This window comes from Acromyrmex echinatior, chromosome 3 (assembly GCF_024713525.1).
Source record: "Acromyrmex echinatior isolate Ae372 chromosome 3, ASM2471352v2, whole genome shotgun sequence".
In the NCBI taxonomy this organism is placed as follows: Eukaryota; Metazoa; Arthropoda; class Insecta; order Hymenoptera; family Formicidae; genus Acromyrmex; species Acromyrmex echinatior.
Window position 1 is genome coordinate 16,312,295 of NC_141854.1, and position 16,237 is coordinate 16,328,531.

The window sequence follows — 16,237 nt, forward strand, 5'->3', positions numbered from 1 at the left end:
TCATAATCACTAAAAATGCTCCTGTAATACGGCAGTAAAAAGGATATTTTTATTTCTGAAATAACAGAATAATGATATAAAAATATATTTTTCTAGCATTCACATATGGCAGTTGTGTGTTTAAGATAGTATATATAATTAAAATTTGTATATGTAAATACACGATTAAAATAGAGAACATAAAATACAAATATAATTCATCATTGCATTATATAATCTTTAATCATTCTAGCTTTATAGCCTTACGTCCATACATAAAAACTTTCGTTTTTTGTTTTTCTCCGTGTAAATTCATTGTAACTTTTACGAATTGCCGATGATAATAAAATCTTTATATTGGCCGATTTTCTTGCTCGATTAATTTGCTATGAATGTCCCATAAATTCTACAAAAAAAGATTATAAATTTAATTATATAGGATTGTGATAATCATTATAACAAATTTGCATAAAAAATAAAAATAGATGAATAGAGTCAATATCTTATTTTTAATCTATTTAATATATTCTTTTTATTAAAAGATATTTTTTATAGGAAGGAAAATGGATATGTATAACTCGTATAATACAGAAAATTTTGATTGAGCATAAAAGTCATGAAAGTAACTACCGTTTCAATTGTTTTGCATTGTACGGCGGGGGATTGCATTTCCATCTTCCTCAATCAATTTGCGATGTACATCACTGAGCGCCTAAATAGTATATAAATTGAATACGAGACGCAATTTCAACATTGTGAATGTAATCAATGTGTCTACTTCACAAAAAGAATGCTAAGTCATGATATCATGATAGATCAGATTACCTTAAAATATTTAACAGTTTTCACACGTAACTCTAGAGTTGCGTCTTCATCACAAATTATAAGCGTACGAGGATGTTGTTGAAACGCAGATACCGTCCACATATGGTTAATGCCTTCTTCTATAGCTTTGTAAAGGGCAAAAGCTTTATGAGATCCGGTGATAAGAATCATCACTTCCTTTGCGTCCATTACAGTACCGACGCCTACAGTTAGTGCTTGTTTTGGTACTTTGTTAATATCATTTCCGAAAAATCTTGCGTTGGCTTCCAAAGTATCTTGCGCAAGAGTTTTCACTCGTGTGCGAGAAGCTAACGACGAACCTGGTTCATTGAAGGCTATATGTCCGTCTGGTCCAATACCTATAAATAATTTTAAAAATTATTTTCAAATTCTTATTACATCTAAAAATCTCTTAGATTTAATGAAACTGTTGTTGTACCTCCGATGAACAATTCTATTCCGCCAGCCTCTTTTATCATTTTTTCAAAATTATCACACTCTTTTTCGAGATCCGTTGCATTTCCATCAAGTATATGCACATTTTTTGGGTCGATATCTATATGTTTGAAGAAATTATTGTACATATAAAAGTGATAAGATTCTGGATGATCTCTCGGTAAATCAACATATTCGTCCATATTGAATGTCTTAACATACTTGAAGGAAATTTTGCCTTGTTGATAATATTCTATAAGCTTTTTATACATCCCCAAAGGTGTCCCTCCTTGATGGAAAGGAAATAAAAAGAAAAGATTATTAAAATAATAATATTAATATAGCATATTAATAATATATAATTAATAATTAAATATTTAAAAATGTTATTGTTAATTTAATTATTAAACATTGGTTTATCTTTTTATTTTATTAGTATTATATACCTGTAGGGAGACCGAGAACAAAATACTTGTTCTCATTAGGATTAAAATCATTGATTCTTTTTAAAACATACTTCGCCGACCATTCTGCGACATAGTCCACGTTATCGCAAATTACGAGACGCATAATAAATATATTAATTGCACACAATTAAACAATTGCACACTGTAACATAAATATAGATATATAATTAGTATCATTTATACCAAATCTAATTATGGATGATTCTACATTACAAATCAGATAGCGAATAAATGAGTGTTTTTCTCTATCAGAATTTTTTGTTCTTATACGTAATATAAAATATATATTTATAAGTTTTACTGTTATAATCATAATGTTTTTCGAAATATGGAATTTTTTGAAACAAATTCCAAGGTCATACATTTAAAACCAATTTTCCAACCATTTAAAATACATGACTCATCCGAACGTTTTAAAGTGAATTTAGCACGTTTTAAAATACATTTTAAAGCGTGAATAGACAAATTTCTAAATAATATATATTTTATGATCAATAAATATGTATTTAAATTTTTCAGTTTTTAACTCATTCTGCAAATTATAAAAAATGTTATGTATACATATAATTCCTTAATTATTTTTAAAATAAGACTAACAATAAATAAAAAGTAACATCTTTGAAAACATTAAAAAAAATTTAATATTATTTATGATTACTCGTGTACTATAACGTTAGAATAAAATATACCGCGAAACTTCTTAAATAGTATATTTAAAATAGCTTTTAAAAATAATATACCCGTAAAAAAATTATCCTTTATACTTATTATCCTAATATTTTATAAATCTTTTTAAGTTTCATGTTTTATATGTTCTTTTATTATGGAAAGAAACATTAATATTCTCAAGAGGAACTTGCAAAAAAGTTACATTATTTGTCCTTATCAGATAAAATAGACATCACTTTATCTCTAATAAACATCAGCCATAAAAATCGACATAATAGAAAAGGCAACATCAAGCTCTGAAATATTCTCTTGACATTTTAAAAAGAACTTTATGAAACTACAAAAAATAAATTGCTGTTTTATCATATACAAGGTGTTTCATTTTAAATAATGTATTAGGTGTTGGAATTAATTCGTAGCGTTTTTAAATGAAAGAATGTTATTTATTTCACATGAGCATTAAAAAATACATTAATGAAAGTACTTCCCATCACTTGTAAAACGCTACGAATTAATTCCAACACCTAATATTAAGATCCCTCGAAAACTATGGTAAATACGAAAGAATGTTTCAGACAAAAGTGAAACGGTTTCGAGAGCGTATTTTGATCACGTTTTTTTTTAGATGGGAGAGAGAGAAAAAGAGGAGGTCCCAAAAAGATATATTACTTCCACTTTTTTAAATGAAATAATATGATATTTTTAATAATTAATAATATAATTCTTCTAATTATTCTATATATAAAAATATTACAATACGAGTATTAAAAAATTAACAGATTAAAATTACATACAGATTAAATTAATAATACAGATTAAAATTAACAAAAATGAGAAAAATTACAAGATACTTAATATTTCATGTCAATATGTATCAACATTAAAATATAACATATCTCGTAAGCTATTAGATCCCTACCTTAATACTTTTAAATGCAAAATAATTAAATCATATTATGTAAAAAAATTATATAATTTCAGTTAACAAACAAAATTAATCTTGAAATCTCTGAAGTGCTTCCACCTGGACAAAGATTATTGTCATATGAGTCTCTTTCGTACCGAGTAATTTTGATTATACATTAAGACATCCTGTATATAATATTCATGAGCTACTCTCTTCTACTGAGTATTGTCTTCTACTGTCACTCTGATTTTATAAGAATTTGTAAGATATAAGTATATACAAAAAATGGGAATACACACAGAAATGCGTACATATATAGTATTTATATCACCCCATAGATTTTCGACAATTTACATTATCAAGAGAAATTCTTAAAGAAATGTTTTCAAATAAAGATAGAATGGAAATTTAAAGATAAAATTTAAGAAATAACTTTCCTAAGAAACAATTGATAAATTCCATGAAAAATTCCTGATAAAAGAAGAATTCTTTCAATATTCCGTTTTCCAGATTTTTTCAAGTAATAAATGAATGATCTGTCGATTTGTATTAATAAAGTTAGGGAGTCTAACAAATTAGTCATATAAGAGAAACATTCGTATATAATTAAAAACAATGCGAATTATTTAATTTATCTAAATACAAGAAACATAATACATTATATGATATAATTACAAAATTAAAAACAAACTTTTATCTACCAGACATATTTGTGCATTTCATGTCTCAAAGATAAACTTGTGACACATTAATCTTTTATCTTATATACATAATAACTACAAAATAATTTTGTATGTACTCTTTAGATTCGTGTAAAACATTTTTAAGAACATTTTAGATATATTAATATATATTTAAGTAACTTCCCTATAATTTTCGACAAATATAGATTATCAACTTAAGTTATAAATACTTTCATATAATTTAATCAAGATTACAAAAGAATATGTCGGTAGTACTAGAGTATCTAAAATTCATATTAATAGATACACAAACACATTTATCTCGCTCATAGAATTTACTTATCACTTTTCGACTTATCTCACGGATTATCAAACCTTCTTTTCTTTTCTTTTGAAATTAATAGCCAGCGGCTGTTGACCTCCATAAATTAATCGCATGCAGAGGACAGGGAACCAACCATTATGCTATCTAATTAATTTATATTTTCCCGTTTCTGTTACAAGGAGCTGTAACTCCTAATAAAAAATGCCCTCCAAGGAGGAAAGTGCCGCACAGAGAAGCGATCTGGAAGAGCACGAACCTGCTGAATGAATCGTCGTGTCGGCCGCACCACTGTTAGTAACTGATTATTGAATCAGCTGATTTGGCATACGTTAACTTTAATCTTGCGTAGCCCGATCTCGGCGATTTCTCCTCGAGGCTCGAGTGTGGCGATCCGCCTGTTCCTTTTCGGGTCAGCTCATCGCCATACAGGTCCTTATCGTAGCTCTTATAGATAAGAGCGCAATCTGAAATTTTCAAGACTCTCTGTCACTATTTTTATTTGTTTTCTTATCACTCACGAATGCGAGAATCAATCTCTGTACTGTTGCTACGCATTCTTGAAATACACAATAGGTCTGCTCCTTATTCCTGAAGTGATGCACGCGGTGTAATAAGTTGAAACAAATATACGTTTGTTTCGCTTCAACTTATTACACGGTGTCAGTTCAGAGAGTGCAGAAATAAACAACTAATTAAACACGGACGAATAAACGTATAACGTTTTTCAACATTGGCAGAACTGATGCACACTCAGTGCACCTAATCTGATTTGAATGTAAAAGTGAGATAGTCTCTTGATAAGAAATTAAATGTATATTTTATCAAATTACACAATAAAATGTATTCAGGATTTCATGGTTTAACTCATTTCGATATTTTTGTTATATATACATCTTTACATCGATTTGTGTACAACGGTTTTAAAGTGCACTGAGTGCGCACCAGTTCTGCCAATAAAAAACGCTATTAGGTTAGATTTCTATTCTGGCGGGAAGATAACACATGAAATTACATTGCAGCTGATGCGTCTTTCAATCGAATTTCCAAGATGCCCGATGTCATAATTAACGATATCATCGTTACCTTCCCCTTTAAACCGTATCCTGTGCAAGAAGAGTATATGAAAAAGGTGATAGAATGCCTGCAAAATGGTCAGCATGGTGTCTTGGAGTCGCCGACAGGTATATATTTGTGTACATGCGATTACCTATATAAGAAAGAGAATACTTCGGAGAAATAAATGACATTTAAAAGAAATTTTTGATAATTTAAGATATTTTTTTAAAAAGTCACGTAATTTGTTTGAAACATTTGTTCCCGATTTGTAAAAATCGTTTGACGCAAAATAATAAAAAATAATAAAAAAGTAAACTAGATTATGTTTTATTTTTTATTACTATTTTTATGACAATAATTAATATCTTACAAGAAATTTGTGATTTGTACTTTAATAAAAAACAAATATAATTTTGAAATTATTAAATTTCAAACATTTTTTCAATTTAGAAAAATCGTTCGATACAAAACAATTGAAAAAAATTGAACTTTTAGATTAATAGATTTAGTCTATTTTTTATTTTTCTTTTTTTTTTTGTTAAATGAATTATTAAAACTATTTTAGTAATTTATAGTAATATAGTATAATATTAATAATATAGTAATATAGTATAATATTTTAGTAATTATGTAATGAAATGTTATAAATGTTATAAATATTTCACAGGTACTGGAAAGACTTTGAATCTTTTGTGTTCCTCCTTAAGTTGGCTGTTGACAAAGAAAGCTCAGTTACAAGCACAAGTGATAGCAGGTGCAATAGAAAAGAAAGACTTTGGTGGAAATTTCTTTAAATATTTAACTAGTGGACTTGAGAAAGCAGCAGGAGTACCAGATAATGTTCAAAGTTTTGGCTGGGCTATACCCAAAATTATTTATGCGTCTCGAACACATTCTCAATTATCTCAGGCTATGTATGAATTGAAGAAAACATCATACAAACATGTAGCTACTGCTGTATTGGGATCTCGAGATCAGCTATGCATTCATCCAGAAGTTTCTAAAGAAACAAGTTCTTTTAACAAAATACACATGTGTCACGCCAAAGTAAAGTCAAGAACTTGTTTTTATTTTAACAATGTTGAAGCCAGGTGAGTGTAATATTTAGACACAATTTTATAATCAATGCAGAGAAATCAAGTAGCGAATATATAATATGAATTTTAATGTGTGTTTCTTTAGAAAAGATGATCCTGTATTTAAACAGGAAGTGCTAGATATAGAAGATTTAGTTAAAGTTGGACAAAAGCACAAATGTTGTCCATACTTTTTGGCAAAGGAATTGAAGCAGAATGCAGATATCGTTTTCATGCCTTACAATTATCTATTAGATCCTAAAACACGAAGATCGCAGGGTATAGACTTACAAAATACTGTAGTTTTATTGGACGAAGCTCATAATGTTGAAAAAGTTTGTGAAGAAGCAGCATCATTACAGGTATAAAAATATAAACGTTTTTTTTTTAGTTCTTTATATATTCTAATTAAATATTGTAATATGTCTGTACAGATAAGCAGTACAGATATTGCAATGTGTATTGATGAAGTAACTGCAGTAATGCAAGATATGGCTAAAGATTCAGAGCAGCAGAATGACTTTTTGTCAGAGAATAATGTTCAAAAAGATTTTACAGCAGAAGATCTGTGTATTTTAAAAGCAATGTTTTTAGAACTGGAAAAAGCCATTGACTCTATTGAATTAAAAAACCGTAGTGATGGAGACACTTTCCCTGGCGGATATATTTTTGAATTACTTGAAAAAATTGAAGTAACTATTTTTACTTTTAAATGATTTTATTAGAAATTTACATACATACCATTGTTGCTGTAACGTATTTTTTTTTTGCAATAGTTAACACATGGTAAGGAACAAATTGTGGTAGACAAACTAGACAAACTTATTTTATATCTGACAACTACCAGTACTTCACCATTTGCAAGAAAAGGGAATGCATTGCAAAAATTTAGTGATTTATTGAAAACTGCTTTTAACAGCGGTGCGTCCATTACACGTCATAAAGAAAAAGTAAAACGTTGCTACAAAGTTCACATACAAATGGAAGAGCAAAAAAAGAATTACAGGAACGATGTCTGGGAGAGTAAAAAAACAACTAAAACGGATGGAAAACTTATTAGTTACTGGTGTTTCAGCCCTGGTTTTGGGTAAAACTAACTTAATAAAAAAAATGCATAATATATTTTACACATATAGAGATATATCTATATATCTTAATTATTAAAAATACGTTATCTTAAGTATAATGAACATATTTTACAGGATGGAGCAGATGGTAGAACAAGGGATACGTTCAGTAGTGCTCACAAGTGGCACATTATCTCCGTTAAAACCATTCATATCGGAACTCGGTATACCAATCGCGGTCCAACTGGAAAATCCGCATATAGTAACGAAGGAACAAGTATGTGTTGGTGTTCTTAGTCAGGGACCAGATAACCATCCACTTAATTCATCTTATAATACAAGGTAAATACTTATATTAAATATGATGATGAAATAAACAGTGATTTCAATTATATCTTTATTATTATGTTTTCACAGAAATGATCCGAAGTATATTGCGTCTCTTGGAAGAACAGTGTATAATTTTAGTTGTATCGTCCCCCACGGGTTATTAATATTCTTTCCATCGTATCCAATCATGAAAAAATGCAGGGACGAGTGGCAGAATATGGGTTTATGGACGCAGATTGCTGAACGTAAGGTAAAAAAATATTTAATGTACTTGTAAAATATTATGATATTATATCTATATTGAATTAATTATTGGATAATAGCCCATTTATGTAGAACCAAACTCTAAAGATGGATTTGTTAATGTGATGAATGAGTACTATCAAAAAATTAAAGATCCGTCTTGCAAGGGTGCTGTTTTTATGGCAGTTTGTAGAGGAAAAGTCAGCGAAGGTCTGGATTTTGCTAATGCAAACGGTAGAGCTGTATTAATCATTGGTCTTCCATTTCCACCTTTAAAAGATCCGCGAATTATGTTAAAACAAAGATATTTGGAGGAAATAAGAACGACAAAAAAAGAAGTATAAATTATACGTTAACTTTGTTAAAAATAATAACTCGATAAAATAAGATCTATGACTGATAAAACAAATTTAATTAGGGTCTAACCGGGCAAGAATGGTATCAACTTGAAGCATCCCGGGCTGTTAATCAAGCTATCGGCAGAATAATAAGACACAAAAGCGATTATGGTGCTGTTATACTATGTGATTGTAGATTTGAAAATCCAAACTTTAAGAAACAATTATCTGCTTGGCTTAGACCATACATAAAAAAGTTTACGAATTTTGGAATGATCACGAAAGAGCTACGAGAATTTTTTAGGAATGCGGAGAATACAGTAAGTTTGCTTCACATATTCGCATATATAAATACATATTTACAATTAATTTGGAATTATATATAATGGTCAAAATGCACAATTCCCAATTTGTTCGGCCAATATAATTAATAGAAAAGAATTATTCAAATTTCCCGATCACTATATATATTTTCTAACGGTTGCGTTCAGCAGATTCAACTTTTGCGGAGCACTATTGGATGATCTAAAAGAATACATCAATAGTAGCGAATGCTCACGGATTCGTTCCACACAGTCTGCTGAACACGACCAATGCTAAATGGTTATTTTGATAAATTATCTTGTTCCCAGCTTAATTTAAAAAACCTAACCTTTTAAAATATTCTAGCTGCTATCAGCTGTGACTTGACGAGCAATGTTGATTGTTTTTTATAATGAGTTGTATTTTATTAAAACAATAAGGCATTCTATCCTTTCTGACTTTGTACTGAGTACTTATATTAATGTACTGCTATTGTGAATCGGATTTAATTAATACAATTTGAATATCATATGAAAAATGACATCGACCACAACTGAAGAAATGAAAAGAAAATTTAATAATAAACTTTGTGAACTAATTTCAAACAAAGCTTGCAATAGTGGCTATCTGTCTAATGAGAAGTACGTGCAGTTAAAAAATGAAATTAAAGAACTTAAAAGAAAGGATAGTAGAAAAACTCCAAATGATTATCATAAATTAAGGCGCTTTGATTTAATAAAGATTGGAGACAATGAGAAACTTATATATCCAGTATCTGATAATTTAGTTATAAAATATTACATTACTAATGAAAATCTTTTTGATATTCATGATATACATCTTTCTATTGAACATGGAGGAAGAAATAGAATGGCAAAAGAGATCAAGAGAAAATTTAAAAACATAACTAAAGAAACAATTATGCTTTACTTAAATTTATGTGAAATTTGTCAGAAAAAATTTAAAGTTCCTAAAAAAGATTTGGTTGTAAAGCCAATGATTTTCAGTGAAATGATTAGTCGCTGCCAAGTTGATTTAATTGATATGCAGAGTCAAGAAAATCGGGGATTTAAATTTATTCTTGTGTATCAAGATCATCTGATTAAATTGTACAACTGCGATCATTGAGGACGAAAACTGCAGGGGAAATTGCATATATATTATTGGATATTTTTACAATTTTTGGAGCTCCTTCTGTCTTGTAAAGTGATAATGGAAGAGAATTTTCTAATCTACTTATTCAAGAAGTTTGTTCCATGTGGTCTGAATTAAAAATTATCCATGGAAAACCGCGTTCAAAGTCAAAGTCAAGGATCTGTTGAATATGCCAATCAAGATGTCGAGAACATCCTTAACACTTGGCTTCAAACACATAAAACAACACATTGGAGTAATAGCTTGCGTTTTATACAATTTATGAAAAATAGAGCCTATAGCCAGTATAAAACGTAGTCCGTATGAAGCTATGTTTGACCAACCAGTGAAGATAGGACTTAAAAGTTACAATTTGCCTAGAGAAATCCTACAGTCTATAAGATCTGAAGAAGATTTAAAAGAAATATTACGTTTAAATAAAAAAAATAATAAAATTCTACACCAGAAATGAATTCTCTAATGAATACATAAAGAATCATTCATTAATTTCGACGTGATTCCAGCTATAAAAATTTTCTTACGAACATACGTGAGGAAATTTTTATTTGAAGGACAAGAATCGAGGTGTAATTGTAAAAGAAAATGCTCTAATAAGCTCTTTAAACATTGGCAGAAATAAGTAGAAGAAATTAAATAAATAAAAAATATTTAAATGCGTAACATATAATAAGTAAGAAATTGAGATTGTAGAAAACAGCTATCTTATTCTTTTATATTTTCAATCTATTAACCATATTTCCCACTTGTACATAAATCATAATGACCAGTGATTTTGATTAATTTGTACATTTTTACTTTCATTATTCAAATTTTACAAAGCAAACACTATTATCCATATTGGTCGGCCATTACGTATACATCGCGAATTAATCAAATTACCCATAACGTGTGCGTGTGTGTGTGTGTGTAAAACTAAATACAATTATTATAATTATTAACAATATATTTAAACTTATCAATAATTTCAGTTACCGCAACCTAATATCACTCATGCACAATATGGGAACATTGATATATCATTACCTGCAGTAAGTGCTACCTTTGAAACGACGGTATCTCATTCTCTCAGACAAAAAGCACAAAACAATTCTGCGACAGAAGAATTAACTAAGAATAGTTTTGACATAAATATGTATCTAGATGAAAGTGCAAAGGACAAACAGTCATTGAAATCATCTGCAATTAATTTTAGTGCTTGTAAATTAAAAGATAATCAGAGTACATGCGAATTAGCAAAACATCGATCCGAAGAACCAGTTGCCAAAAGAAGAAAAATTAATATTATATCACCTGGAATTGATTCATATTTTTCTGTTCCTTCGACATCTTCGTTAAAAGTTTCCGAAATTAATTCAGGGCAAAATTTCACCCAAAACGATAAAGACATGAAAGATGATAAAAAGGCACTGGGAAAACAATACTTGAAGGATGTAAGTAAATAATTCTATTATTTATGTCAAAAAATTATGCATTTTAAACAGAAATAATATCCTCGTAGGTGAAACGGGCATTATCTGCGAGCGATTATAAAATATTTGCAAGTATGATACAAAGTTATACGCAAAGTGGCGATTTTGATGAGTTATTGAAAACATTATCAAATTTATTTCCACCGACTGGGCTGCTACAGCATTTGTTTATAGGTAAGTTTTTTGTCAATAAACAATAAAGATACGAGATAATAAGAAAAACAATCTATAGAATTAAGAGTGAAAACTTTTAAAAAATTTTTCTACTTTTAGGATTTCAAAGTTTTTTAAAGAAACAACATATTGCAACCTTTGAAAATTATATAAAAAATGTTAAGTTGCCTTAATATCTAACTTAGAAGGATAATAAATATTAAATGCATATATGTATAGTTTTATATACTTTAAATTTATATATTAATTTTTTAGTACTTAAATAATAAATTTTTAAATAATTTTTTCAATGCTTTAATATATAGCAATAAATGTTTTTTTATGTTTATAAAATTGATTAGACTACTCGTGCTAAATATAAAATGATGCAGGCATCATTTTAGTGAAATCAAAAAAAAGTGTGAAAAATATAATAGAACTAAATAATTTTTTTTTTTACTTTTATAAGTGTAAAATTGACCTTAGTAATTAAAAACATCAGTATTGTAATCATGAATATACTTATATGCATATTTCACATACGTTTATACTATTCATGATAACTTATTTTGTAATCAAATACACTAATTTATTATTTTAAAAAATCATTGTTAAGAAACAAAGAAAAGAAAGACAACGTATGCTATTAATTTAATTAGTTAAAATATAATACATTAATATGTCCTGTAAATAAATCATAAAGAAAAGAAAACGTAACTCTATTACTGTTCAGTGTTAAATGATCATGATCGCAATGACAGTAAAAAATACAGATATTTTTCTATCTTGTTAATCATGTAATATGCAGTTTGTGAATATTGTCCATTATAGAATAGACGTAATTATGAAAAATTATATACATATACTCGCATCTCGATATAGCGTGTCTCACTATAGCGCTCGGAAAAAAATTCTGTTGTTAAAAGAGATGCATAATGAACGCAAAAGTAAATGCAATTCTATCGAGAAATTCAATTGCCTAATTTCTTCACCTCCAGATAACTTTATCCAAGAGATATCTCCCAAATTACAATAGAGATATCTCCTGAATAAGCAACTTATCTGGAAGTGAAGAAATTGAGCATTAATGCTACATATAAAATAATCTTAGTATAATATGCATTTCGGAAACAAACATAACGAGATCCGAGTGTATTAACATTATTTATATTAACATTATTCATCCTTTTTACAATTCCATAGTATTTGTTCCATGTATCTCTTTATTATTGTCAACGTCGCTTTTCGCAAGCACGTTTGCAACAATATCTTGATAATATTCCCAGAATACGCTGCGATTATGCGAAACAAGTATTACAAATCGGGCAGCAATGGCCGTTAATTCTTCTTGCAATGAAGAGAGGCCTGGTGGTACTTGTTGGGGCGCAGTGGATTGCGATTGAATAATTTTCTGTAGGAACTGTCTAATTCGTAGACCTAAAATGATATATTTTAGTTGACAATGTTAACTATCAATTTTATTTTTATACTTACTGACGAGATATCTGATCTTATGTTTTGGATCTATAAGATCGGCTATTTGACCTTCTAATAGCGTTTCTAATTCTGGTGACAACTCGGCAGCATTGATTTCTTGTAATGTTGTTTTTACATCTGTTTTTACTTGTAGTATAATATTTGGTATTGCAGCTTCTAGATCTCTATAGCAGAAATAATTGTATTAATTTTGAATATAATATAAATTAATCATGAGTCAAAGATTCATTTTGTCCGAAAACAGAATTCTTTCTATTATTAGATTTATTCTTATCGGTCTAAATTTGACTTATAATTGTTTAAAAAATATATTTTATTGCAACTTGTTTTTTAGTTACGATTTACGTACTTGTTTGAATGTACAGAATCCAAGAGTGCATTCAAGTGTTCCTTGATATTCTTTTTAAAGCTCAAAACTCCATGAATTGGAGCACCAATTGTATTATTAACCAATAATATCACAGAACCGACGATGCTCAATCTACAAGTTATGTCACGCAATTCCAGAAGTCTTCCTTGATCCAACATCAATGTCTAAATGAAAATCATCTTATTTATAATAAATTTATCGATATATAATGTAAAATCTTATATTTCAATATTTTCCATACCTCTGCGTCCGGATTGAAATCCCATTCTAGGAGGTCGAGATACGCCTCTGTCAATAAAGAATGAGTAATTTGTCTTACATTATTAGTACCAGTACTCGATGAACCCGTGATTTTTTCTGCATCGAAATGTCTTAGTAACCATTTTTCTGTATATTGCAAGCCATTTGAATTAATCTTTAAAAAATCGGCAAACTTTGCTTTCTCGTACTCAATACTCGAAGCAATGATATTCGGTCTCATCATTGTAATGGTAAAATTTGCTAAATCCAATCTCATTAACTGCAATAATTCCATGACACCCTTGAACGTCTCAACAATGTCCACCTGCTGTGATAGCTCTCTGATTTTCTCATCTCTCACTGGCGCACATATTTTACTCATAATGGAGATTATGTATTGTCCATAATGATGAAAATCTAATACGCCTTTCTCCGCTTGCTGCTTGATCAAGTCCAAATCAAGTACTTCTCTAATATTTTCCTTAATCTTTGCATTGTGTAGTGGTACCAGTTCATCCAGTGACTAAAATAGAGAATGTATTATATATCGTTTAATGCTTCCTTTTATCATCGTAGAACAAAAAGAGAATTATTACTTCTTTAATTTCTTTCATTAAAACCAGCGCGTGCGAATAATCTGGCGGATCTTCGGCCAACTGCTCTGCTAATAGATTCCAAAAAGCTTTGTGCATTATTTCTTTTACTCGCCTATGAAAACTACCGTCTTCTGGCTCCAATTTTTGCAGCTGAAAGTTTACATCTACCGCGATTTCGTGCGCTAAGGCCATATTTTTCATACCATTGGCAGCTTTAACAATTTCGTCAAAAGACACGAATTTTGGTGGTGATGCTCCGGTTAATCCACCCATCATAAAATTTGGCGTTGGTTGTCTGCATTGATACAAGAGATGTATATACAAAAGACAAACTAATACATAATCTTCATATAAAATCTTCATATTAACTAATCATAATGATAAAGTGTTTTTGTTACATATTTGCTGTGGATTCTGATTACATACCTATGGACTTCACTTTGCGCATTTGTATGTATATTAGTATCACAGTTCGTTGATGTACCAGCATTATTTGTATTATGTTTCTGTTCATCTTCATTCTCCATTTTTGTATTTCTATAAGATCATAATAATATGTGATAAGTTTTATATAAATATTATTTATACAGTGAAAACAAGAGTAAAAAGACAATTCAAATTTGCAATAACAATGATCAAAAAAGAGGAATATGATTTTATATTATTATATTATTTTATATTATTGAAAAAAATTTTTTATCTCGTGATAATATAATATATTTGTTAACCATTACATTTAGTTAAATGCCTATAATGACGATATTACTTATATAAAAATTATTTGTGATTAGCAACAACAAAATCAATAGTAATAGTGACATTTTTTAAATATATTTTTTATAAGACAAAAAATCAAGACTAATAAGATAAATTAATTCAAGTTTGACATATATAATAATTAAAAAGATATTACATAAGATGTTTTCCAACAAGAAACAGATCCAGATGAATTATTTCAACCTTGTTTAATATTGGAATCACAAGGCTGAGATAATTCATTATGTGTCTCAATTGTATATCTGTTTTTTTAGTTGAACTAGTATTTATACTTGCTTGTACTTAAAATGAAATAGATCTATATATTTGAAGTTTAGCAAAAGTCAGAAAGTTTTAGTCCAATCCACTACAATAATAAGAAACAAGCTTTGTATTCTGTTAGAAAATGCCTATAGTTTATAGACTGTTATGTTTAGTTGAATGCCACAGAGGGCAATATTAGATTACACAATTTTTTCAACAGCAAACTGCTACACTGATTCATTATCAGACAAAAATAAACTGACCGATATAACATAGCAGGGATAAAATTTAACAGTGTTGTGGGTCTCAACTTGCGACTGAATAAAAGACAGCAAAGAGTCACACCCCATATTACTCCAGCACCAACCAAAACTTTATTCCTGGCAAAACATTATCAAATCATATATGTTCTTCCTAATTATTTCTCATAAATCGAAACATCAATTATAATAATATAAGAAGGAATCAGTCATATTTTTAATGATAACTGAAATATCACATTGGAGCAAAATCTCTTAATACAAAAGCTTGAAATTTCTAAGATTCCTCTTTTATTGGAAGGACAAAGGGGAGTAATAAGCATCATGTTACGATGTAAACAAAACGAGCGACATACCTATCTGGCATAATGCTGAGTGTCGATATAAATATATAAATAATTTAAAAGATTGGCCGTAGCATGATCCGCACACGGGTCTGACCGCTGATCCAACTTTAAGCGCGTTTCAAGATGAGAAATAGGTCAGCCTGTAACTATAAAAAGAATGTCCGTGATACGAGGAAATTCATGAACTGCATTTCCTCGCAGTTTTGTCTTTACAGAAGGAATTTCACGTAGGTTAATCGCGCGCGATGCGGTCGACAGACACCACAGGAGAAGTCCGTCCCTTTTCCTGCACAATCCTCAGGCTCGCCAGTACATTGGATTTGTCTGCGAACACGCGTGCCCGCTGGCCAGCATCCCGCGATGATCCGCGAACGAATTTGGAAACAGCTGTGAGACCGCGCACCTACAACATCTCGTACTTGTCAGA

The 16,237-nt window shown here is 29.4% G+C and overlaps 3 protein-coding genes across 5 annotated transcripts; 1 reads left to right on the top strand and 2 right to left on the bottom strand.

Moving 5' to 3' along the window:
• Positions 1 to 27: 27 nt before the first annotated feature.
• Positions 28 to 4,897, bottom strand: Oscillin (glucosamine-6-phosphate isomerase Oscillin). 2 transcript variants are annotated; one of them, XM_011064756.2, is made up of 6 exons: positions 4,547 to 4,897; positions 1,686 to 1,848; positions 1,244 to 1,528; positions 805 to 1,163; positions 610 to 691; positions 28 to 385 (listed from the first exon to the last, which is right to left on the bottom strand). In XM_011064756.2, exons 2-5 carry the CDS (start codon positions 1,807 to 1,809, stop codon positions 614 to 616), a joined length of 846 nt encoding a protein of 281 aa, XP_011063058.1. In that variant the 5' UTR covers positions 1,810 to 1,848; positions 4,547 to 4,897; the 3' UTR covers positions 28 to 385; positions 610 to 613. The 2 variants fall into 2 exon arrangements, with proteins under 2 accessions (XP_011063058.1, XP_011063066.1); XM_011064764.2 differs by lacking the exon at positions 610 to 691.
• Positions 4,898 to 5,111: 214 nt separating this feature from the next.
• Rtel1 (Regulator of telomere elongation helicase 1) lies at positions 5,112 to 11,709 on the top strand. Its single transcript, XM_011064734.2, has 12 exons — positions 5,112 to 5,471; positions 6,014 to 6,437; positions 6,529 to 6,784; positions 6,857 to 7,114; positions 7,199 to 7,509; positions 7,625 to 7,831; positions 7,907 to 8,069; positions 8,143 to 8,400; positions 8,481 to 8,720; positions 10,827 to 11,288; positions 11,357 to 11,501; positions 11,601 to 11,709. Exons 1-12 carry the CDS (start codon positions 5,339 to 5,341, stop codon positions 11,672 to 11,674), a joined length of 2,931 nt encoding a protein of 976 aa, XP_011063036.1. The 5' UTR covers positions 5,112 to 5,338; the 3' UTR covers positions 11,675 to 11,709.
• Positions 11,710 to 12,112: 403 nt separating this feature from the next.
• Positions 12,113 to 16,220, bottom strand: LOC105151158 (T-complex protein 11-like protein 1). Of its 2 annotated transcripts, XM_011064714.2 has the most exons (9): positions 16,024 to 16,220; positions 15,820 to 15,956; positions 15,467 to 15,583; positions 14,610 to 14,720; positions 14,184 to 14,478; positions 13,589 to 14,110; positions 13,327 to 13,511; positions 12,975 to 13,141; positions 12,113 to 12,917 (listed from the first exon to the last, which is right to left on the bottom strand). In XM_011064714.2, the coding sequence occupies exons 2-9, from the start codon at positions 15,828 to 15,830 to the stop codon at positions 12,670 to 12,672; spliced, it is 1,656 nt and encodes a 551-aa protein (XP_011063016.1). In that variant the 5' UTR covers positions 15,831 to 15,956; positions 16,024 to 16,220; the 3' UTR covers positions 12,113 to 12,669. The 2 variants fall into 2 exon arrangements, with proteins under 2 accessions (XP_011063016.1, XP_011063024.1); XM_011064722.2 differs by lacking the exon at positions 15,467 to 15,583 and having other exon boundaries at positions 15,820 to 16,218.
• Between the last annotated feature and the right edge of the window lie 17 nt (positions 16,221 to 16,237).